Genomic DNA, 25,281 nt, shown 5'->3' with positions numbered 1-25,281 from the left:
AAAAAGTACTTTTGTAGGGGCACCTGGGTGCCTCAGTCTGTTAAGCATCCAACTTCAGCTCAGGTCATGATCTCACAGTTTGTGGGTCCAAGCCGCACGTTGGGCTCTGCGCTGACAGCTCAGAGCATGGAGCCTGCTTCAGATTCTGTGCCTCACTGTCTCTCTGCTCCTCCCCCACTCACATCCTGTCTCTCTGTGTTTCTCAATAATAAATAAATGTTAAGAAAACTTAAAAATACTTTTGTAGTAAATTCACATTGGACACATTAGAAATTTCTAGCTAGGTATACATTTTCTGGTCCACTGAAAGTATGTATTTGATAAAACAATACGGTTAGTGTTCGATTCAACCACACGAGCAAAAGCAATGACAGATTTGACAATGCACGTAAAAAACCACAAGGTGTGTAATGTGGCAAATGTCTATTCGTAGAATAATGCTCCTAAAATTCCTCGGTTATTGAAAGCTGCATAAAAACAGAAGGGTGTTAACAGCGACCAAGAGCATAATACTGAAGATCTAATTCTGAGCAACTTTGCTGATGATGCATGACTTTTTCCTCTTGTTTACAATCTTCTGTTCAAAGTGTCTTTATTCCAGCAGAGTGCGTAGGACGTTCAGGTTCGATATCAGTTACACAGCATTAGCATTCATTTGGACAACTGCGATGAGAACACTGTTTTCCTCTGAGCTGGGTAAAGTGACCCCAGAAGCAGCAGATCATTTCTCTGACTCGAGAACTTCATCCCTGTAAATGCCACATATCTTCCAGACGTTGTAAAGAATATATTTAATAATTTCTTTATGTAATATTTACAGATGATTTGAATTTAAAAGAACTTCAGATTACTGAGATTTTATTATCTTCATAAAAATAACCTTGAGTCTGAAATGGGCTGCTTACCCCTCTGATAGCATGTTGCAGGAGGCCCTTTTGGGGATAATGGGAAGGGCAGTAGCCTTTAAAGACGGAAGAATTTGCCTCTACTTCAGCATCCATAGAGCATGAACTTGGATATGGTTTCACCTCTCCAAACCTCACGTTCTTGTTTTTTCTTGAATGTTTGTTTATTTTGAGAGAGATAGAGAGCAAGTGGGGAGGGGGTGCAGAGAGAGAGAGGGAAGGAGAATGAGTGAGTTCTCACCTCACTCACAAATGGTGAGACCATGACCTGAACTGAAATCAAGAGTCAGACGCTACTGACTGAGCCACCCAGGTGCCCCTCACTTCCTTATTTGTAAAATGGATATGGTGCTAGCTGCTGCTTATCCCTCATCTTTAATCACACCCACAAGGTAGGGACCTTTTCTCCTTTGTTACAGGGGTGGAAACCAAAGTTCAGAAAGGGTAAGTGATTTACTGAAGGTTACATTGCTAGAAAGAGGTGAAGCTAGGACACGAACCCTGGGCATCTGGCTCCAAAGTCAGAACAAAAATGTCCCCTTTACCATGCCCCTTGCCAGTTTCCCTGCCTACCTCTGAAACTATTAGAAAGGTCAAATCCAATTAGTGAACGGTCTTTGGAGAGATGTCATACAATGTGCAAATGTAAGAGACGATTAACGGAAGAGATGAAAACAGGAGCGAAAACAGACACAAACCAGAGTATGATGTAGTTTCAGTGGAGTGAATATCACATGCTGCTTTCTCCACTTGGTGCTCTGAAACTCACATCACAGGGGGGTGATTTCCTTGCTCAGGATGAAAATATACAGGGATTCAGAGGGAAAACAGTTTAGTGGTGATACTAAAAACTCAGAGTCAGATGCACTTAACGTCATACCGTAAGCGTAGTTAGTCGCAGCATAAACAAGCAGGGGGCCGGAAGTGGCTTCCTTCAAGTAGGCTGGCCCATTTGGGGGGGCGTTCATTCTGCAAGAGGCTGTGAGTGGAACAAAGACAGAATGAAGAAGCTATTTGTGCTTGTCCTCTGCCTTACCTTACTGACTTGCTTCTCAGGTGAGCATGAATTCTGAAAACAGCCTATTTCCATGCTGACATGATAAGCTGGAATAAGCCTATTTTATATTAAAAAATTTTTTTTTCATTTCAAAGAATATGTAACATATAATAATTCAGTGCTTCGCCCCCCCCCCCCCAAGAGCAGGCTCCCAGAATTGCTATCGTTAGGGATAAATTATTTCTTTAGAAATAGAAATTAGAAAAAATATTTAGAAATGGAAATAAGAAAAATTATTTGTAATTTATTATTATCCTTATTTTTTAAATGTTTTATTTATTTCTAGGAGAGAGAGAGAGAGAGAGACAGCATGAGCAGGGGAGGGTCAGAGAGAGAGAGAGGGAGACACAGACTCTGAAACAGGCTCCAGGCTCTGAGCTGGCAGTCAGCACAGAGCCCGACGCGGGGCTCGAACCCACAAACTGCGAGATCATGACCTAAGCAAAAGTCGGACGCTTAACTGACTAAGCCACCCAGGGGCCCCCTTTTTTTTTTTTTATGTTTTTATTTATTTCTAAGAGAGAGAGAGACAGCATGAGCAGGGGAGAGTCAGAGAGAGAGGGAGACACAGACTCCGAAACAGGCTCCAGGCTCTGAGCTGGCAGTCAGCACAGAGCCCGATGCGGGGCTCGAACCCATGAACTTTGAGATCATGACCCAAGCGAAAGTCGGATGCTCAACCGACTAAGCCACCCAGGCGCCCCACCAGGCGCCCCTTTTATTATTTTTTAAAAGTTTTATTTATGTTGTATTTATTTAAGTAATCTGTGTACCTGAAGTGGGGCTTGCACTCATGACCCAGAGATCAAGAGTCGCATGCTTTACCGACTAAGCCAGCCAGGCGCTCCTATTTTCTTAATCTTTAAATGTATTTGAGTATTAATTCTCAGAAATGCTGATAAATCTTCAACTACACAGTCTTTTAGAGTTCAGATGTCATCATCAAAACTTGACAGACTGTTATTTGATGATAAAATTTGGAGTTTGTATGTGATTATCAAAACTCAATATAATTTTACTATCATATCTTCTTTGAGAGATCATGTGTAATTATCAAGTTTAACACAGTCTTGTTCTCAGAAAGAATCTTCCAGTAACAACTTTTAGCTGATTTAGTGCTTTCGGGATTAAAAAAATAACAACAACAACAAACCATCAAAGCAACCCTAAGGGACAAGAAACACATTGACCAGAGAATTGAAGAAAATATGCTTTAAAAAACTTACTCTGGGGTATCTGGCTGGCTTGGTGGAGATGCAACTCTTAGTCTTGCAGTTGTGAGTTCGAGCCCCACATTGAGCATAGAGATTATTAAAAGAAAAAGAAAAAGAAAAAGAAAAAAATCCCATATTCATTAAATTAGCACCCACTTTTAAAGAAATGCACCATTGCAATAAGTAGATATGTTTACATTGTGCCGCGTTGGCTCTGAGTTTACCATGTTAGAAACAATTTAGAATCCCCCGCCGAGCTCTCTGGAATGCCACGTCCTTTGGGACAGGTCCCTGTGAAAGAGCTTTTGTGTTTGACCGAAGTCGAGCTTGCAAATCCTTGGCCTTGGACGGTGAGCTGGAGCCTGAGCTCCTGTTGCCAGAGTCCCTAAGGTGCCTGCCTGACTGTTTCAGGGGCGTCGCCGATTCTGACGGAAAAGCAGGCCAAGCAGCTCTTGAGGTCCCGACGGCAGGACAGGCCGAGCAAACCGGGGTTCCCTGACGAGCCCATGCGGGTGAGTGCCGGGCTCCCGCGGTCCGAAGGGAAGCGCCACCACCTGAATGTTCATTCTCCACGGAACCGAATCGAGCCCGGTGCTGGTCCCGGCCCGGCGGGGCTGCTGGACGGAGGTCCCGTGGGGTCTCAGTGTCAGGTGACCTCAACCTTTTGCTCTTGCCTTTTCTCGTCCGGAGGCGCCAGCCCCATGCACCTGCTCTGCACACGGTATTTCAAACGGAAACAGCTGGGCCGATGGCCAGAGTCCCAGGATGCCCCGTGGGTGGCCAGATGTCACCCCTGAACGGGACGCCAGGGAGCTGTGTCCTGTAAGTTGGGGCCGACCGCCTGTTCCTCCTCTTCCCCTGGGCGCCCAGCAAGCTGCACCAGCACCCTCGCCCTCGGTCAGCGACGCTCTGTCTGCACAGGCAGCGTGTGTGCCCTGCGGCCTGTGGGGGCTCTGGCCAGACCTCCTGCCTCTGAGTTTGGCCCTCAGTCCCCGGCCTGCCCTGGGGGTTTGTGGGGGCCACCCGCCTTTCTTTCTGAACCGGGGCACCCTTCCCTGCCTCCACGTTGTGACTTGTGGGGAGAACTTGCAGAGAAGCTGGCTAGAAGGTTTACTCCAGGGCTCATCGTTTAGGGTTCTGGATAGAGCTTCGGGAACGATACAGAAGGAGAAGCCGAGGGTAGCAGGACGCGGCCCCAGGCGAGGAGCCAGAGGGCTCATGTCGAGGCCCCTAGAGGGCTTCTCTAAAGCGCCAGGGCCGCCTCCCTTCGAGCTGGCCCTTCGGCTGCACCTGAAATCCTACACTTATGTCTGACCTCTTCCTCCACCTGGGATGTCGTTGTTGACTTCTCCTTTTTATGGATTTCTTGAGAGCAAAGTGAGTAATACCAATCACCTCCCATGGAAAAGAAGCGATTTGCTCGTTTTAGGTGAGCGGCTGGCATTATAGTGATCCTGGTCCTGCATCACTGTTGAACGTGAGCATTGGACGCCGTGACCCCCCCTCACATTGTCAGCAGGTCAGGAGCAGGCCGCAGGGGAGGGCAGGGGCTGCTGGGCGGAACTGCCCCCCAGGCTCACGTCCTACAGTGTGGGCACCAAGGGGTTAAGTTACTCTGATCTGTGGGGAACCACACTGCCCTGTTCCTTACCTTTTGCCAAGACCACCTGCTGCCTTCCTTGTTTCTCTGTGCAAACCATCTGCTCAGATGTCCCTTGGCTAGGGAAACGGGCAGGTGGGTGCACTGTCCTGTGCATTCGGGATTGGAGATATCATGTGTGTTGTGTATGGGTGTGTGTGTATGTGAGAGGGTGTTGTGTGTAAGTGCGTATTGTATGTGTGAGGCTATATTGTGTATGTGAGGGTGTGTGTGTGAGGAGGTGTTGTGTATATAAGGATGTGTATATATGTGAGAATGTGTGTTTGACTGTGTGAGTGTGTGTATATGTGAGGATGTGTATATACATGTGAGCGTGTGTGTACGTATGGGTATGTGTGTGACTGTGTGTGTATATATGTGTGTGAGGTTGTATGTGTGAGAGCGTGTGTATATGTGAGGATGGGTATGTACATGTGTGTCCACATGTATAGCTATGTGTATGACTGTGTGTGAGGTTGTATGTGTATATGTGAACATGTGTGTGTATGTGAGGTTGTGTGTGTATATGTGAGTGTGTGCGTATGTATGGGTGTGCATATGACGGTGTGTGAGGTTGTGTGTGTGTGTGAGTGTGTGCATATGTATGGGTGTGTGACTGTGAGTGTATGTATGTGTGTATGTGAGTGTGTGTGTGGTTGTGTGTGTATATGTGAGTGTGTGCATATGGATGGGGGTGTGTGTGTGACAGTGTGTGTATGTGAGGTTGTGTATATGTGAGTGTGTGTATGTATGGGTGTGTGTGTGACTGTGTGTGTGGTTGTGTATATGTCAGCGTGTGCATATGTATGGGTGTGTGTATGACTGTGTTGTGAGTTTGTGTGTGTATGTGAGTGTGTGCATATGTATGGGTGTGTGTGTGTGACTGTGTGTATGTGTATGTGAGGTTGTGTATGTGTGAGCATGTGTGTATGTATGGGTGTATGTGTGACTGTGTGTGAGGTTGTGTGTGTATGTGTGTACATATGTATGGGTGTGTGTGTGTGTGACTGTGTGTGTATGTATGTGTGTATATGTGAGGGTGTGTGTATGTATGGGTGTGTGTATGACTGTGTATATGTATGTATGAGGGTGTGTGCATGTATGTTTTGAAAAAGACCTCGCAGAGTACTTTTTCAGAAGGTCTGGATTCCAATTCCCTCCCTTCCACTTTTGACCTTGACTTGAGTACCTGGAACGCAGGGAAGAATAGGCGATGGCAAGGGAAGGTCCTCTAGGGCCAGGCTGGAAGGCCACGGCTGACACAGCAGAGGTGACTTCGTTCTGTAGTCAGTCGGAGGACCTTAAGCAGGGGAGTGAGGAGATCGGAGCCAGGGGACCAGAGCCATGCAGAGGTCAGGGACACAGCCTCTTCAACACTGCCCTTCAGATGCCACTCAACACGGGTAATGGGAAATGACATTTAGACAGGTTGTCGCCCCTCCTTGCCATGGTACCCGGGAGACAGACAGGTGGACGGGACCAATGAGCAGAAGATGTGATTTCTGGGGAGTGCGTATGCCCTTGGGACCTGAGCCTTGACTCCTGTGCTCCCCTCTAGCTCGAAATCCCCGAGAGATGACTGGTTGGGTTATCTTATCTTGCTTCTCCCCTCTGATGGACTGTGCAAAACAAAACAGGTTCACAGAGAGGAGAGGCCAGTGATGGGCGTGAGTGAGTGGGACTTTCAGGAGGTATTTAGAATTCAACATGCAAACGAGTATGAAGATTTGCAGCAGATCGTATTTACTAAGCAATGCTTATAATCTTGACGTGTGGCTCAAGTATTGGCAGGTGTTGGCTTCGGCAGAAAGATGGGTTTTTTGGAGACAGGTTCAGACAAGCTGTGCCCCATGCCTCCAAGGGGAGGGACTGTTCTGACCCTGTGAATACTGCCAACTCACTGCAAGGACTGTTCTTCTCTGACCATGTGGTGGGAAGGACACCAGGCTATTGGAAAGGTCACTTGTGTGGCCTTGTGTGGTGGGGAGGGCTGGCTTCCACCCCAGAGACGCGTAAGCATCCTGCTGGGGTCCTGGCTAGAAGCAGGTGCAATGGCAGCGGGGATGGAGACGGAGGAGCGATGGCTCTGGAGAAGAAGACAGGAGGGATGTTGAATGTATGGGGGCCGCGGGGAGGCAGGGCAGGGGGTGTGCAGAGGGGTCGAAGAGAGAGAGAGAGAAGCAGGTGGGAAGGTAGGGCCTCTGGAAGGCACACCACTGAGAAATTCCTTATGGCGGTGAATAGTGGATACTTTGATTTTACGGCAGCGCCTGGTGTAAAACAATTTGCCATTGTTTTCTCCTCTCTGCGCTGTTATAACCCCCTGCAACCCCCAGACCTTAGGAGCGAGTCCGCTAACACAGCGACCTTGTGTTAGTGGCTCTTTGTGGGGAATGGCAGACAGTGGGGGTGTGTTGTGTGGCTGACAAATGAGGAGAGTAATCACTCGAATCTAGAAGCTGCCATGGCGGTGAAGCAGGCTAGGAAACTGATTGAGGAGAAACATCGCCCCCAAGTCTTCAGGGATTTGGGGGCAAGGATTCGAGACCTCAGAGGGGTGGGATGGGCACTCCCAGAAGGCTGGGTTTCACTTGGGGGCAGCCCATGTGGGTTAGGTTTCCTCCAGATCACTTTGGAGTCTGTGTTAGGACTGAATATTTCAGGTGGTGAAGACGTCCTCTCAGAAAAGCTCTGGTATAATGAAACCTTCAGATCCTAATGGAAGAAAAAAAATCTGCCTGGGGAGAAACTGATGCCCATAAAGGTCTGGGTTTATGTCTAGAGGGAAGATAGTGGGGAAAAAAAATACCATGAGCTCTCCTGGAATATTTCTCAGTCATGACGGTGCTTATGTTAATTATCAGGGTTTGGGTCTGTGCTCTTGCTACTCAGAACGTGGTCCCCAGCCCTGGCCGCCCGGCCTCAGGCTCTCCCACGCACCTCCCGTGGGCAGGTCTCTTCGTCTCCACCAGCCCCAGGGATCCCCTGCCTGCTTTGTTTGGCTGGAGAGAACCCACTTCGGCCCTGGAGAGCTAAGTGCAAGGGAGGCTCTTTGCCCTGTTCCTGGCGTCCTGGGGACCAGGAGCTGGCCCATGTTTGTTTTACGTGACACAACCGATCTCTCTCCCTTCCTTCTGGGCACCTTGCTCATTAGGGTTCCGGTCACCAGGACACCTTGCCTTCAGCCTCTTGTCTTCCTTTTTGATTTCTGTGCCTCAATGTGCTTTGCTGGACCCTTAGTCTGGAGGGTCCCAGGGCCTGCATTCCCACCTCGTCTAGTCCTGCGAGTTCAAAGTTTTTATTTTATTTTTTATTTTTTTAAAATATTTTTTAATGTTTTATTTTTTATTTTTGGGGGAGAGAGAGAGAGAGAAACAGCGTGAGCAGGGGAGGGTCAGAGAGAGAGGGAGACACAGAATTGTTATAGGTCGCGATCGCTTACCAACTCTGGACAGCAAAAATGAGCTATACACAAATTTATTACGGCCGGGCCAGACAGGACGATGAAATGGGCCCCTCAAAGTCTGGCCCTGAGCCGACCGCGATGTGGCAAGATACAGACAGAAGTGACCAATCAGGGAAGTACAGGATGCGATAAAACAGGCGGGCTCCGCTTACGTGCTTTAACACAGATTTTTGAAACATAACTTGTTGACTTTGGCCAGTTATAGCTGACTCATGTTGTTGTTTAAGTAAATTCTGTCAGCGCTAAGCGGGGTGAGGGTAGGTTGGGTATGGAGAAGTTAGATTAAACTAAGCAGTTTCATAGAAGCAAAAACAGCTTATTAAGGGAACAGGGTTTCCATTAAGTGGGTTTATAGGGAACAGGAATAACCAGAAACAGGATGGTTTGGGGGTGAAGTCCGGACTTAACAAGAATCCGAAGACAGGCTCCAGGCTCTGAGCTAGCTGTCAGCACAGAGCCTGCTGCAGGGCTCGAACCCACGAACCGCGAGACCATGACCTGGGCCGAAGTCGGAGGCTTCACCGACTGAGCCACCAGGTGCCCCAGTCCTGTGAGTTTAAATATCACATCTACGGTGATGGCTGCACACAGCCTCACCCGGAGCTCCAGACTCATTTCCCTGACCATCCACGTGACTGGCAGCATTTCTCAGGCAGCTCAGACCCAGCAGCCATGAGTGGAATTCCTGACCGTACCGTCACCCCAGCTTCTTCTTCTTTTTTTTTTTTTAATGTTTTATTTATTTCTAGGAGAAAGAGAGAGAGACAGCGTGAGCAGGGGAGGGTCAGAGAGAGAGGGAGTCACAGACCGAAACAGGCCCCAGGCTCTGAGCTGGCAGTCAGCACAGAGCCCGACGCGGGGCTCGAACCCACGAATCGCGAGATCATGACCTGAGCGAAAGTCGGACGCTTAACCGACTAAGCCACCCAGGCGCCCCCCGTCACCCCAGCTTCTGCTCTTGCCTTCCACATCCGGGTAAACGGTGCCACCCCCTCCTATTTGCGTGGGCCCCAGATCCAGACCCTGACCACTCGTCCCCCTCCACGGCTGCCAGTGGAGCCCCGAGAGGAGACTGAGCTCCCTCGCTCTCTCTGCCAAGTGAAGATACAGGGAGAAGTCTGTGACCCAAAGGGGACCCCCACCTGGCCATACTCTCACCCTCACCTTGGACTTAGAGCCTACAGACTGTGAGAGACAAATTTCTGTGCTTTATAAGCAACCCAGTCTGTAGTGTTTTGTTAGAGCAGCCCGAACAGATTAAGACATATTTAAACTTGCTTGTTTAGCCCTTCCCAGAACAATGGACATTTTTAGTTATTTCCAGCGTGTGATGAAGATCTTGTACGAGTGTGTTTTGCTGAATTCAGTGATAAGCAATGGAATTGCTGAGTCAGAAGATTTATGTCCTTTTAACTGAATTAAATACAGCCAAATTGCCTAATCAACTGTACTAGCTCCCACTAGTGGCTCGCGTAAGAATACTTGGGTTGCTACACTTTTTTTTTTTTTTTTTTAATTTATTTCAGAGAGAGAGAGAGAGACAGACAGACAGCGTGAGCAGGGGAGGGTCAGAGAGAGAGGGAGGTACAGAATCTGAAACAGGCTCCAGGCTCCGAGCTGGCTGTCAGCACAGAGCCCAATGCAGGACTTGAACCCACGAACCGTGAGATCATGACCTGAGCCGAAGTCAGACGCTTAACCAACTGAGCCACCCAGGCACCCCATGGATATGAATATTTTTAAAGCTTTTAGTGCGTATCATCAGATTGCTTTCCAAAAGGTCTGTCCGCCTTTCTTCTCTCTCTCTCTCTGTTTCTTTTCTTTCTCTTCTCTTCTCTTCTCTTCTCTTCTCTTCTCTTCTCTTCTCCTTCCTTCCTTCCTTCCTTCCTTCCTTCCTTCCTTCCTTCCTTCCTTCCTTCCTTCCTTCTTTCTTTCTTTCTTTCTTTCTTTCTTTCTTTCTTTCTTTCTTTCCCTCCCTCCCTCCCTCCCTCCCTCCCTCCCTCCCTCCCTTCCTTCCTTCCTTCCTTCTTTCCTTCCTCTTTTCTTTATTTTAAAATCGGCTTATACGCTTGTCCTCTGGGAGTCTTCCTGTAGAGATTTTTAGACAAAAGTGTGAGGGGAGCATGGTTATGGTGCCTTAAACTGGAAACCAGTTGGCTGTTTCTGGGGCAGGCGAGTGGGCACAGTGAGGGGAGGAACGGGCGTCACACATGACATGTCTGTACGCACAACCTGGTGCCATTCAGCGATATTAGAAACCTATGAGGAGAAGCAGGTTGTCTGTAATCGCGCTGTTTGGTTTGAAGTTCTCTAGCACTTGGCTTTGCACTTGTTTCTTCTGTTCTTATCTGCCTGGCTTAACTCTTACTCATTCGTAAGAGACTCACCTTAAATAATGCCTTTTTGGGGAGGCCTCCCTGATGCCCCTGTCTTCCTACCATGAATGAGAGCGTCCCTCTGGCATACAACTCACAGCAAAGATAGCTTTTTTTGACTTTTTTTTTTTTTTTAATCTGTCCCTCCTACTGGAGTGATCTACACTGCTTGAACAGATGGGCTCTTTGCTGCACTTCTGGGTCCCCAGCACCAAGGACCGTATTTGACAATTGCTAGATGCTCATTATACTTATTCTCACTCCTTTTCTTTTCTTCTCTCAAGGGAGAAATTGTGTAGGTAGGCCATAACTCTACCCTGTAACTGGGAGGTTATTTCAAAGAAATCTTTTCTATGGCCTCACTTAAATTCATTAAATTTCTCCTAATCATCCCAAAATTTAGGGAAAAAATTATCTGCCAACTGCTGGGGTGAGCCATGGAAATTCTTTAGTAAGATGACATCCAAGCTAAAATTATGTCTTTTGTGAGCGCATTGGTAAGTGCTCACGGTCCCTGGGAATATGCTCTCCATTTTGGCCTGTGTTCCTTTAAGGAATGTTCTTGTTGGTCAAGTATAAATCATATTAGCTTTATTGTTAGTAGTCATTCAAAATATGTTTTTGTGTTTAGCCCTTTGATAAATATATGTAGTGAGTACTACCCTTTGGTTCCCCATCATCTCAAAGGCCAGAATGAAGTGACTGTGATATAAATGGCACACATCACCAATCTGCCTTCTGTTAGGGCTAAGCCTTCTGGCGTCCCCACACAGTTAAGTTCTGGGCTACCTTTCTGCCTATCTGCTTACCTTGCTTACACTAATGAGCAAAATAGTTCATCCAAATGTTGATGGACTCTTAATTTCACGCAAATGTCAGAGGAAGGATTTTGCCTTCTTGGAAAAAGTTCCTGCCTTGATAGATTAACTGTCCACTTTATGTTTCTCAGCTTAGATCAGAGTCCAGTGGGTATTTAATTTCATTATCACACCACTCCAGTGCCATAATGAAGGATCACTTCCAATTTCCGCTCTAATTACCAAGACATTATTTACTTAAATCGTAACACTTGGCATTGGACATGGAATGCAGATATTAGTTTCTGTGTTGCTTTTAATTTTTTTTCCCCTTAAAAGAAAGGAACCTAAAAAAAGTTAAAACTTACTTTCCATCTATCCTTTCTTTCTTGATCCAGGAACATTTGAGTTTATCATTAATGCCGGGTCATTACTAATGCTGCCAGTGCAATTGTTGAATTTGTGGTTTTCAGCAGATTTGCAGCTTGGCGTTTCATCTTTGACTAATGATTGCTTTTCGGCCTTTGTGGCATATCCGTTTTCCTAACATTTTAAGTAAATAGGGAAATGTCATGGAAACCAGCGCTCATTTCTTTCTCTCTCTATATGTGTGTCTGTTTTGGTTGTTTTTCTTCAGTGATGATTTCAGCCGCTATTTAGGAGTGTGAAATATAGATTACCCTTTGATGCTTTTTACGTACGTTTGGCCTGGGCCGTTATAATGAGCAGATCGACATAGATGTTAAGGAAACTTCCCAGGAGGATTTCAAAAGATTATGGAAAAAGAGCAGTCATTTTATTTATTCGTTTGTACATTTCTCAAGTGGTTTTTTTTTTTTATTGAGGTCCTACTATGTGCCAAGCGCTGAGCTGTACACTAGATAGCCCTTGGTCACTGCCATCAAAAAACCAGTTAGAGGTTTGGCTGAGGGGGACTGTGAGCAAGGAGCAAAAGAGCATATAATTACAAGAAGCGTACAAATGCTGTATACCGGTGGTGTCATTTGTTAATAGCACCACTGATCTCATCAGAAAAGTCGGTAAGTATGGAAGCTGTCAGGTTTTCCAAAATCCTAATTTCTCTCAAAAGCTTGAAGTTTATTGTTTTAGTAACTGATACTGGCAGTTGTTTTCCTTGAAGTGACAGGCTTACTTCATTCACTTTCAAGGAGATGCCTGCCAAACACAACGAGTTCTGTCCTTGACACCAACAATCACTTAAGGGTTCTTCTTTTGATTTATTTATTTTTGAGACACACACACAGAGAGAGAGAGAGAGAGAGAGAGAGCAGGGGAGGGGCAGAGAGTGAGGGGGACAGAGGATCCAAAGCGGGTTCCGTGCTGCCAGCAGCGAGCCTGATTCAGGGCTTGAACTCCCAAACTGCGAGATCATGACCTGAGCTGAAGTCTGACGCTCAACCCACAGAGCCACCCAGGCGCCCCACATAAGGGCTCTTCTTTGAGAAGACTATTGTACTAGGTCATGTGATAGAAGTGTTATATGCGTGCTTCCCATGTGGTCCCTGTCTTCTGCTTCACGGGGGTGTTCTTCAGGGAAGCTGGGATTTTAAGAACATTCTGCATTCATTCATGCATTTTAACTGTGAGTGTGTGACGGTGAAAGATACAAGGACAGTGATAGTGGTTGTCACTGCCCTGACTCTGGTTAAGGCACCTGCTTTACCCACCAGTGCACACGGTGAAAAGGCAAAGAAGAGTTCTGACCCCATTGACCCCTGAGGGGAGCACAGAGCCAGGGCTACTCTAGTCTTTCATTCAACAAGCATTTATTGACAGGTTCCTGTGGACCAGTTCCTGGGCAAGAGGCTCCCCACAAAACCTCAAGACAGGCTCAGATCTTTCTTACCTAAGAGTAACCACATGGAACCGGGCAGAGCTTAATGAAGGAAGAGACTTTTTGCGAAGGCGTGGTGGGACTCAGGTCAACCGGCAAGAGATGATGATAAAGCAGCCAGGGCTAGCAGTGCCTGAGCATGATGGGGAAAGGCGGCTCCCAGCACAGGAGAGGGCCGCCCCCTAGAAACGATGGATGGCCTTCAGGAGGGGGTGCAGCCAGCTGACTGGCCGGGACTCTTCCAGAGGCAACATGGGAGGACACACCACGGCCTCCCTCACCCCTACCTCTAATCCCTTGCCGGCATCTCTACGTCAAACCCACTGGGAAGTCCCAGGTCAGGGGAGCCTGGTTGCACTTTTAGGCCAGCCTCTCACTGCACAGGTGCGGGTGAAGGAGGGGAGAATGGATTTAGAGGGACAGACGGAGACTACGTATGTGGCACAGAACTCATCTCATCTCATTTAATCCTGGCGACCCAGAGGAGTAAGCACTAGGGCCGTCCCGTTAGACACATCAAAGCCACAGAGGTCAAGCGACATTGGCAGGGTGTGGGTTTGAACAGACCCCGACCCGGGCTCGCACCTGGACCTCTCCGCCTCTCTGCCACCGTCTGGCACACGGGCAGGCAAGGAGATGGCAGCACAGGCTTCCTCCAGTGAGCTGCTCGCACGATCAGGAGAGAGTCAGGATAGCTGTGTGCTGGGAAGTCTTTGTTCTTTATTTACAAGACTCCACATTGCCTTCCTTTCCCCCCAGTTCTTCTTCTTCTCCCCAAAGACTCACTGGACAGGGCAAGATTCAGCCCCAAACTCACACCCCCTGCCTGGGAGGAGGGCTGTATTTTGATAGGTCAGATGAAAACAACTTCGATACCACAAATTCAAATTGCATGGGTCCGGTGAGAAAGAAAAAAAATTGAGGAAAATTGGGCATTTTATAATTCATTCTTTTGCACAGTGATTAATTTTTTTTTTTTTTTTTTTTTTAAGCTGTGTTTGTGGCATCTGGGTGGCTCAGTCGGTTAAGCATCCGACTGGCTCAGGTCATGATGTCACATTTCATGAGTTCAGGCCTCGCATCAGACTCTGTGCTGACAGCTTGGAGCCTGGAGCCTGCTTCAGATTCTGTGTCTCCTCTCTCTGCCCCTCCCTTGCTCACGCTCTGTCTCTCAAAAATAAATAAATGTTTAAAAAAATTAAAAATAAAAGCTATGTTTAATACAGGACACAGACTTCCTAGAGAAGAAAATCTGTGTCCTGACTTTCTTCTTAAAAACTTAAAAACTTAAAGTTCTAAACTGGCTCATCTCTTAAAGCTTTACCATCGCCATAGGGGGGTTGTCCAGGATTTAGGATTTTTGTGATATTGATACATACCAAAATAGTTTAATCTTGTACAGATATTACTGAATATGGCTACTCTCTCCCGAGATGAGATGCCATTTCTCTGGCTATTTGCCTGCTGCCTTGGGTTACCTAAATTGTTTATATTGATCTGTTTCTTACTTGTGATGGTTCACATCCCATCATTACAGTGCCCGAGCTTCATTCAGGGCGATGTCAACAGCATACATCCTCCAAGTTAAAAGCCATTCCCAATCTCCACCTACTCCCTTTTGAGGAGACAACATCAAGTTCATGTGCCCATGTGTGAGCCCGCCCACATGGCACCTCCACTAAAAAATGTGATGTGGGCCAATTAAGTCCTTACTCTCAGGGAGAGAGGTCACTGCCAGAGTGACCAGGGCTGTGCTGGGGGGGGGGGAACACCCAGGGAGCGCTGGGGTCACAGGGAATCTGAGAAGGCTTCCTGGAGGAAGTAACATCTAAGCTGAGGCCTGAGAAGTCAGGTAGAGATGTGACAGGAGAGAGAAGGCATGTGGGTGTTTTAGGCAGAGAGAATAGCACAGGCTCAGAGAGCAAGGCCAGTGCGGCCCATCCAGGGAAAGTGTGGCGGTGGGGGGTTGATGGTGAGGGGAGGTCAGGAGGTGGGGAAGGCCAGATCCCAAGGAGCCCCACAAACCACACTAAGGAATTCGAATTTTCTCCTGAGCCCCATGAGAGCCATTTAAGTACTTTAAGCAAGGAAGCAACATGGGTAGATTTTTTTTTTAAATCCCTTTTTCTGGGTAGTCTAGGTAGTGTCCAGGCCACTTCTCTGTTTGCATCAGGTGGTAGAGAGAAAAGGGATGCAGGGAAGGAAGAGACTTCTGTCACCGAGGCAGGAGAAAAATAACACTTTCCTTCTTATTTAAGAAGCAACCTGCTGATTTATCTTTTTTTTTTTTTTTTGGTTTGTTTCGTGTATTGTTTACACGAGTTAATACAACGAGAAACAGTGTGGGGAAGCCCACAGCCTGAGCTGGCTTTGTTGAAGACCGAGCTGTGTTGAGAAGATCACGCTGCCCCTGGACGTGACCCTCAGGTGCACGAGGGCAGAGCTTGAGCCAACAGGGAGGAGGGCAGGGAGAGAACCATCACACGCAGAGCGAGCCGCCGTCCTCCCAAGGCTGGGTCCCCGCGCTCAGTGTATTCCGCGGGCGGCTCCTCTGCCCCAGACCTCAGGAGCATCCATTATTTGTGCTCTCGGCTCCCTTCTGGCAGCAGCGCGCCCTTGTTCCCATCGTCCTGGCGCGGCTGCTGGCTTCCTCCACCCCGTCCCCCATCCAGCCTGTGCCTGCTCTGCCCGGCTCAGGTGGCCGGGTTCCCTGGCAGGCTGGCTTCTGCTTAGGCGAGGCAGGAGATGGGGGGCAAGAGGAGAGGGACACTGGGGTGTTTGTTCCCGTGCCCCCCTCCCTCTATTGCTAGTCCCTGAGTGCTGGAATGTTCTTTGGTGGTTCCCCTAAGCCTGTCCACATGGCCGTGAATGGCCCCTTCAGTAGAGTCCCTGGAGGTGAACCGTATGGGGGAGAAAGTGATTCTGGAGAAGCTCAGAGATCAGCAAGGCTGTGGCGACGATCGTGACAGGGCAGAAGATGGCCTCGCTCTGTTGTGAAGCACGGGGAGATGGAGCGGACCCTGCAGCGGGCTGCCCTCACCTGCTGGATGTGGTGATGCCATGCGGAGCTGCAGGCCAGCCCCCTGCTCCTCCTCCCTGGTGGGCCGTGCTGGTGAAGGCCTGAGGACAGCTGTGGCCCCTTGGGCAGCATTTTGGACTGGTCACTGTCAGGCTAGAGCAGAGGTGGTGGGGGCAGGTGTGACACTGGGTGGAGGGAGGGGGACAGAGGGAGGAGTGGAGGGGTGAGGAGGCTGTCGTAGCCTGGGTGGGTGGCACTGGGGGCTCCACCCACAGACACGGCAGCGGTGAAGGGGGTGCATCTGGGACATCAGGAGTTGACTCGAAGGCCCCATGCTCAGGGTCGGGTGAGTGTGGGGGCGAGGGAGACGAGGATGGTCTGCACTCTGGCTTGTGTTCCTGGGTAGATGGTTCCAGAAGTGGCCACACCAGATGGTGAGCCGCTCTCCGTTGTGAACACGTCGATGTGCAGGGCTGGCTGCGTTTCACGGCAATGGGCTCATGCAGCACGTGGTCCTTTGTGACAGGCTTCTCTCACTTAGCATGGCATTTTCGGGTTTCATCCATGTTGAAGCACAGGTCAGTACCTTATTGTGGCCAAATAATATTCCGTTGTATGGAGGTACCATCTTTTATTTATCCATTGATCAGTTGATGGATATTTGGGTTGTTTCTGCTATCTGACTATGATGAGTGATGCCCTCTGAACACCATGTACACAGCTGGTGTTTCTCTTGGGCGTGCACCTAGCAGTAAATCACCAGTCACTCAGGGTTGGCATTTTGAGGTTAGACTATGTTTCACATTTTGAGGATCACATTTTTAGTTGTAAAGTCTCTTTTGTTTGATAATAGTAGAGTGACTTCAGCTTTCTTATACTTATCCCTTGCCTTTTATAAAAGATGATTTTTTTTAAATCACAAATATGTGCAGCCATAAATAATATTTTATTTAGCGATGCACGTTTTGAGATTTTAAAGAATGGTGTTACACAGTGAATGTTGTCTTCTTGGATTTGTTCTTTCACTCAACATGCTATTTTTTTTTTTTTGAAAAGTTTAGTTATTTGAGAGAGACAGAGACAGCGTGAGTGGGGCAGGGTCAGACAGAGAGGAGGCAGAGACAATCCCAGCGCAGAGCCTGATGTAGGGCTTGAACTCCCAAAACTGCGAGATGATAACCTGAGCCAAAGCCAAGAGTCGGACACTTAATGGACTGAGCCCCCCAGGTGCCCCTTACGCTATTTCTAAGACTCACTAAGTCAGATATAGCTGTAGTTACTTCATGTTCCCTGCTGTATAGTATTCCATGGGGTGACCTCACCACAATTTATGTATCCACCCTCCTCTCAGTGTAATTCTGCACAGTGGTAGTGTTTTGTTACAAGTTTATTGCTGCTGTGAGCATTGTTACACGGCTCCTGATACACATTTCTTCTGCTCCCAAAGTGACCAGCATCGTCAGCATTGGCTGGAAACTTGCCCAAAATGTAATAAATTCTGGAGCCCAACCCCAGACTCGTTGAATCACAAACTCTGGGGGTAGCACCTGGCAATCTGTATTTTAGCAAGGCCTCCAGGTGGTTCTGATGCCTGACAGCGTTTGAGGACCGCTGCTTAGGGGCGTAATTGAGGAGAAGGGTTTCTGGGTTGCCTTCTACTCATTGTTTTTCCAAGTGCTATTTCCATGTCACACTCCATTAGCAGTGTGTGTGAGTTCCCATAGACACACACCCTTTCAGCCCTTAGGGTCATCAGATTTCCTTATTTGCCCATCGCTGGGCCTGTCCCACTGCGTTTCCCTGCAGAGAGGTGTGGGGTGGCGGTTGCCCTCCCGTCCGGCCCCCAGCCTCCCCTAGCCTGGCCTTGCCGTGTCCTAGGAGCACAGCCAGGCGTGCTCCACAGCGCTCAGCTGTGGCTGAACAGCCTCTCTGCTGTGTGGGCTTGTTTGGACAGGAGTACATGCATCATCTGCTCGGCCTTGAGCATCGCGCCGAGGAGCAGTTCCTGGAGCACTGGCTGAACCCGCACTGCAAGCCCCACTGCGACAGGAACGTGGTCCATCCGGTGTGAGGGGCCCGGGACCAGCTTCCGGTACGTCCCTTCCCCCACCCTGGCCTCTGGTGTATGGGGAGGGTGGGGGAATGGGGGAGTGGTGGGGGATTGCAGGGGGGGCCCGCTGGAGGATGGCGGGGGCGACGGGGGGGGAGGGCGTGGGGAGCGGCACACGCATGGCTCAGGGGTTTCGAGGCTGGTTAGCTGGCTGTGGGCTGGGCACTGGCAAGAGCCAGGCAGGGGTGAGAGACGGCAGCCAGGTAGAGAAGGGCTCTGGGGACACGCCAGGGAGCCTGATCCCGACTGACTCACCAAGAGATCCCAAACAGGGGGGAATGGGACCCTATTTGCCGTCCACATAGGTCACACTGGAATGCAAATCTGGAGAAGTATGGCTTGTGGAGACTCGGGTCTTTGCAGGTGGGGTCAAGAACCATGGGCTTGACTAGTGACCTAGTGACATCCGTTATGACCATCACCACCATCACCAGGACCAACAACCTCTTTCCTGCCCTCCCCTAGCCTTCCGGCCTGGGGGTCTGCCCGGCGGTCCATTCCATCCCCCTCTTGCCCTGGGCTTACTCTTTCAGGCCACAGGGCACCTCTGCTCCCACACCAGGATGTGGTGGAGGATCTGCTTCCCTCCCAGTCTCTCTCCTCCTTCCCCAATCCTGTTAGATAAAGTAGCGAACCCCTTCAGAGAGTGAGCCTAGCGGCTGTAATTTTTATGGACGAAGCGGGACAGGATATAATTGGGTAGTTTATCATCGGCAGTTGAGAGAACTCTTCTGTCTTTATTGTTGTTGATTTCGTGCTACTGCGAGTCTGCATAGCAACACCGCCTCTGGAGTCTTGCTCTGTGTAATTTGCAGAGCACTCTCACACAAAGTCCCCTCTTTGATCCTCTTAACAGTCCTGTGCCATTTGAGGGCACACTTTTAACCCCAGGTTTTGGAGGAGCTAACTGAGCAGGATCACACCCCTAACTCACGCTGGGCAGCGGTTGGGATGTCAGTCTTCTGGCAACACCACATCCCGCAGCCTCCCTGTGGACAGCACTGCTGGGTCCTGGAGTCCCTCCCAGGGGCGTCAGCAAACAGTGAGAGGAGCATCCGCTTGAGGGGTAGGGGCTAGACTGACATCCCTCCAGAAAGGGAGGCACCTGTTACCCTTGCACAGGCCAGGCAGAAAGAGTGGGTTCTGGGTGAGTGCGCCCTGTGCAGCTCCCTCCTCTGCCCCTGGGGGTATGGGGACCCTGCTGGTGAGCTTGGAGTGAGGACCTCAGGCTCCTGTGAAACCCAGATTGCAGTGAGGCCTCACTGCAGGCAGCTTGCACTCACAGGGAAACAAGGAAGTGGTGGCTGGAGGGGCGCACCAACTCACAGAGCGTTCAGATCATGAAATCTGATCACGAGGAAAAATGTCCGATTTCTCTCTGTTTCCTCATCTGCGAAACGAGGATAGTAAGGGTTCCTCCCTCACATGGTCATTCTGAGCACTAAAAAAAAGTCAGTGCATGGAAAATGGTGGTGGCCTGGCACACATGGGGGAAGTGCTCAGGAAACAGCAGCTTGAGGGCTGTTTCCCTCTCCTCCTCCTCTTCCTCCCCTTCCTCCTCCCCCTCCTCCCCTCTCCTTCTTTTTATCCCCAGGATCATCACATGATGATTTATTCTCTCCTTTTCCAGCAAGCATTGTCACAAGCACCGACCTGGCTACTGTCGAAACGGGATGAGGCTCCTTCTTTCATTTGTTTTTCAGCTGTGGAGATGGATGGGTTCAGACCTCGTGAGCTGTGGGCACAGCAAAGGGTGCTTTGGTGATTGATTGCAAATATATACACACTGCTTCATTTTACTAACCTGCATCACTCACTAAAGCCAATAGCTTAAAGTATAACTCGCCCCCCTCTCCTGCCATGGTCTTCCCACAGTTTGTTGGGTGGCAGAAGGGGGAGCTTCCCTGAGGCATTTGGGGCAGGCTGCCTGCCCTGAGGACTCTGGGAAGTCTTGCCCAGGGGAGTGAAGCTCACCACAGCGGGGAGGGCTGCGGAGCTGCTTGGTCATCTATTCCCCGCCCCCCCCCCACCCATCTGCTCTAATAAATGTTGGTGTTAAACCTGCATTCCGTGGTGCTTCCTCTCTTTCCTCTCCAAGAAGAAAAGCTGAGATGCCACTCCCTGTGTATCTTTGTGAATCCAGCATCAGAAAGCTTACAGTTCTGTGAAGACATGGAAGAAAACCCAAACACCAAGCAAGTTTTCACGAGGGCCATCTCTTTTGGTAGAGAGATGACTTGCCCAAGGCCTGTTCTGGAAATAGAGCCATCACACAATGGCAGGTGCACAGGCTGGTCTTCTAGCTAAGGATACATTTTGGGGTGGAAAGGGGGTTGTGGCTTCTAAATCCCTCACCTGCCCACAGCTCCCAGAATCAGAGATGGCTCTGACAAAGAGCAACAAAATCAGAAATGGGGAGGGCAATGGAAAATGTTCTGAACGGTCCCAGGGAGAATCTGGCATCCTCAAAAAGAGGTAAGAAGAGATGCCCATGTACCCTGGGCTACAGGGGGAGGGCCTGTCCCTGTTCCCAAGGGAGCCAGGGCGGGCTTGTCTAGGGATAAGTTACAGAGGGTCTCAGGCCCTAACTCTGCATGAGGATTTTTCCATACACTACCTTGTTGAATCATCACACCTACTCTACACAGTAGATGCAGTTATTATCCCCACTTTAGAGATGAGAAAACTGAGGTTTACAGAATTTAGATGGTAATCATTTTTAGTCTTAGGTATAACAAAAAACTTTGTGGCTTAATACAACGTGAATTTATCACTTTATGCAGGGGCTGCATTGTTCTCTGCAGGCTCTAAGGGTGAATCTGTTTCCTCACCTTTTCCAGATTCTAGAGGCCACCTACGTTCTCATCTCCTGTCCCCCTCCTCCATCTTCAAAGCCAGCAGTGACAGGCTGGGACTTTCTCACACCACATCATTCTGTCTCTTCTGCCTCTCTCTTCCACTGTTAAGGACCTTTGTGATGACTTTGAGCCCATTCAGATAAACCAGCTGGTCTCTCTATCTTCAGGTTAGCTGATTAGCAACTTTAATCCCATCTGTGACCTTGTCTCCTCACTGTCGTGAGAGGTAATACATTTACAGGGTCCAGGGATTAGGATGTGAATAATGTGGGGGGTTGGTGGGTGGGCATTATGCTGCCTCCTACAGACAGTTTGTTCAAGTTCACATGACTGGTAGGAGAGCAGCAGCTGGGATTTGAAGCTAGGAAACCCCTCACCGCTCTGGGCCCCCCAAACACTGCATCTGTGCCCTAAACCTAAAATCCTTCTGCCTTGGATTAAGTGGTTTTCTCAGCTGAGCTCCCTGAGGGCTCAGGAGGTGTCCTTACCAGGACAGCATTGCACCCCTCACCTGAGAGGTGATTGCGAGTAGGAGAGGAGCTGGGGGAGAGATAGAATCCTAGGCAGGCTCCACGTTGTCAGTGCAGAGTCAGACTTGGGGCTCAATCTCACGAGCCACAAGATCATGACCTGAACCAAAATCAAGAGTCAGACACTTTTAACCAACTGAGCCACCCAGGCACGCCCAGAGTTTTCTTAAAATTACATTTTCTAGTTGGTTATTCTGCTGTGTATAGGAATAAAATTGATTTTTAAATATTGATTATATCTAGCCACCTCTCTCTGATATCTCTTACTAATTCTTACAGTTTGGGGTTTTGAGATAATTACTATTTATGACTTTTGCTTCTAAGTTTAGAATAAACTGAGAAGCAGATGTAGGAGTCAGAATAAAAATGATACCCTTTATTACCAATAAGGGTCTTTGGAAAATATGGATTAGATCTATAGCTACAATAGGCTCTTTAATACTCCATTCCAGAATTAAATGTGCCCTGTGACAGACAGAGTTGGAAAACTACAGGCATCTTCTACGGGCCCTGCCCTTGGAAAAATTCTGGAATGGAAGAACAGAGAATGAGTGCTTCCTAGGGGCAGGCTTACTCCCTAAGACCATGGAGAGGAAGGTACTGAGGTATGCAGATCTAGGTCCTTCTCCAAACCCAGTAACTTACTCTTTTGGGGTGAATGAGAGAGCAAAGGGAGGACAGTGGTGTTATTTTAATGCAGTTACCACCATGAAGAAACATGAAATAAATGTCTCTCACATATTATAGATTTCATTGCATTTACTATATGGAAAGTCATATTGTCTGTGATAGTACTGTTTTTTCTTGTGCCATCCTTATACTTCTTGTTAGTTTTTCGTGTCTTATTGCTATAGCTAGGACTTCTAGAACAGTGTTGAATAAATAAAAAATTTTTTTAAATGTTTTTATTTATTTTTGAGAGAGAGAGAGTGAGACATTGCATGAGTGGGGGAGGATCAAGGAGAAGGGGAGACACAGAACCTGAAGTAGGCTCCCGGCTTTGAGCTGTCAGCATAGAGCCTGACACGGGGCTCGAATCCACAAACTGTGAGATCATGAGCTGAGCTGAAGTTGGGTGCTTAACCGACTGAACCACTCAGGTGCCCCTAAAGTTTTTTTTTTTTAATATTTATTTTTGAGAGGGAGAGACAGAGCATGAGCTGGGGGGCGTGGGGGTGGGGTGGGGCAGAAAGAGATGGAGATAGAATCTGAAGCAGGCTCCAGGCTTTGAGTTGTCAGCACAGAGCCCGATGTGGGGCTTGAACTCACAAACTGTGATCATGACCTGAGCTGAAGTTAGATGCTTAACCGACTGAGCCACCCAGGCACCCCAAGAACAGTGTTGAATAGATGTCATAGTAGTGTGTCTTCTTGCCTCATTCCTGTCTGTCTTTCTTTCTTCCTTTTCCCTTCCCCCCTCTTTCTTTCTTCCTTTCTTCCTTCCTTCCTTTCTCTTTCTTTCTTTCTTTCTTTCTTTCTTTCTTTCTTTCTTTCTTTCTTTCTTTCTTTCTTTCTTTCTCATTCCTTTCTTTAAAGGGAATAAATATGATTGCTGTATTCTTTTGGTAGAAGGCTGTTATAAGATTAGGGTAGTTCTCTTTTGTTCCTAGTTTGAAAAAAATGATAAATGGGTATTTGATTTTTCAAATGCTCTTTTGCATTAATTGAAATGACAATATTGTTTGGAATAGCATTAATGTGATGATAGATTTCCCTAATGTTAAACTATCCTTAAGTTCCTGAGCTAGTATGGCTTGTCAGGGAAGTCTTCTTAGAGGGGGTGCCCTCAATGATTGTGAAGGGATCACCTGGATAAAAAAAGATGGAGTGGGGATGAGAAGTAGGACAAGGTGAGGGTGCAGATGGGGAGTGTTGTTGCAGGCAGGGGCAGCAGCAAGTGCAAAGGTCCTGAGATGGGGAAGGAGCTGGTTTGTTTGAGGAGCTTCCACAAAGCCAGGGTGACCTCACCTCTGAAGAGAGAGGGAGAATGTCTGCCCCAAGGAGGTAGCCAGTAAATCTCATACAGCACAGTTAATGTTCTCCTCAAACTTGTAAACTCATCTATCTGATAGAAAACAAATCTCTGCTTCAGAGATTTTTCAACTGAGTAAAATGGACTACTCATTTTGTGTGTGGCTCAGTTTTCTGAAGCCTCCTGATGTTGTGGAAAGAACCCAAGACCAAGAGTTTGTAGGTCTGGGTTCTGATCTATTTTACTCATTTCTCCAGGTATGCTCTGACTGCCTCCTGTGCACCTCACACCGTTTTGGGCCCTGTGGACCAAGAGAGGAAAAAGACAGAAGGGCGCCTGGGTGGCTTAGTTGGTTAAGCATCTGACTCTTGATTTCGGCTCAGGTCATGATCTTGGAGTTAGTGAGACGGAGGCCCATATCAGGCTCTCTGCTGACAGCAGAGCCTGCTTGACATTCTGCTTCCCTCCCTTTTTGCCCCTCCCCCCTTACACTCTCTCCTTCAGAATAAATCCATAAACTTAACAAAAAAGAGAAAGGCTGATTCTTGAAAAAAGTTATAAAATTCATATAACATCAAATCCACCATTTTAATCAATTTAAAGCATAAAATTTAGTGGTATTTAGTACGTTTACAATATTGTGCCACCATCACCACTGTCTAGTTCCAGAACATTTTATGATCCCAAAATGAGACCCTGTGCCCATGCAGCCATCACTTTTTATTTGTCTCTCTCTCCAGCCTCTGGCAACCAGAAGTCTGTTCTCTGGATTTTCCAATTTCATGTAAGTGGAATGATACAAGATATGGCTTTTGTGCCTCGCTTCGTTCACTCATCGTATATTTTGAAGAGTCATCCGTGCTGTAGCGTGTATCATTCTTTTATTTGGCTGAGTCATATTCATTGCATATATAGGTAGACTACATTTTGTTCATTCATTCATCAGTTGATGAACATTTAGGTTGCTTCCATATTTCAGCTATTGTCAAGTACCACTATGAATGTTCATGCACAAGGTCTGAATAGCTGTTTTCACTTCTTTCGGGTATACACCTATGAGTAGAATTGCAGGGTCATATGGTAATTCTTTCTTGAACTTTTGAGGAACCACCTAACTCTTCCATAGGGGCTGTGCCATTTTACATTCTCACCAACAATGCCCGAATGTTCTGCTTTCTCCACGTCCTTGCCAACACTTGTTATTTTTTTATTTGTATTTTTTTTATTATAGCCAGTGGAGAGGGTGTGAAGTGGTATCTGATTGTGGTTTTGATTTGCATAATGACTGATAATGTTGAGCATCTGTTCACGTGCCTATTGGCCATTTGTCGATCTTCTTTGGAGAACTGTTTAAGTCTTTTGCCCATTTAAAAACTGGGTTGTTGGGGTGCCTGGATGGCTCAGTTGGTCAGGCATCTGACTTTGGCTCAGGTCATGATCTCGTGGTTTGTGGGTTCGAGCCCCGTGTCAGGCTCTGTGCTGAC

The 25,281-nt window shown here is 48.0% G+C and overlaps 1 protein-coding gene across 1 annotated transcript; it reads left to right on the top strand.

Moving 5' to 3' along the window:
• Positions 1 to 1,906: 1,906 nt before the first annotated feature.
• CUNH17orf67 (chromosome unknown C17orf67 homolog) lies at positions 1,907 to 20,486 on the top strand. The gene is made up of 4 exons (XM_039241127.1): positions 1,907 to 1,961; positions 3,588 to 3,688; positions 18,282 to 18,419; positions 20,068 to 20,486. The coding sequence occupies exons 1-3, from the start codon at positions 1,907 to 1,909 to the stop codon at positions 18,396 to 18,398; spliced, it is 273 nt and encodes a 90-aa protein (XP_039097058.1). The 3' UTR covers positions 18,399 to 18,419; positions 20,068 to 20,486.
• Positions 20,487 to 25,281: the final 4,795 nt, after the last annotated feature.

Source organism: Hyaena hyaena, unplaced genomic scaffold (assembly GCF_003009895.1).
Source record: "Hyaena hyaena isolate Hyena2069 unplaced genomic scaffold, ASM300989v1 scaffold_189, whole genome shotgun sequence".
In the NCBI taxonomy this organism is placed as follows: domain Eukaryota; kingdom Metazoa; phylum Chordata; class Mammalia; order Carnivora; family Hyaenidae; genus Hyaena; species Hyaena hyaena.
This window is presented reverse-complemented; position numbering and strand designations above follow the sequence as displayed.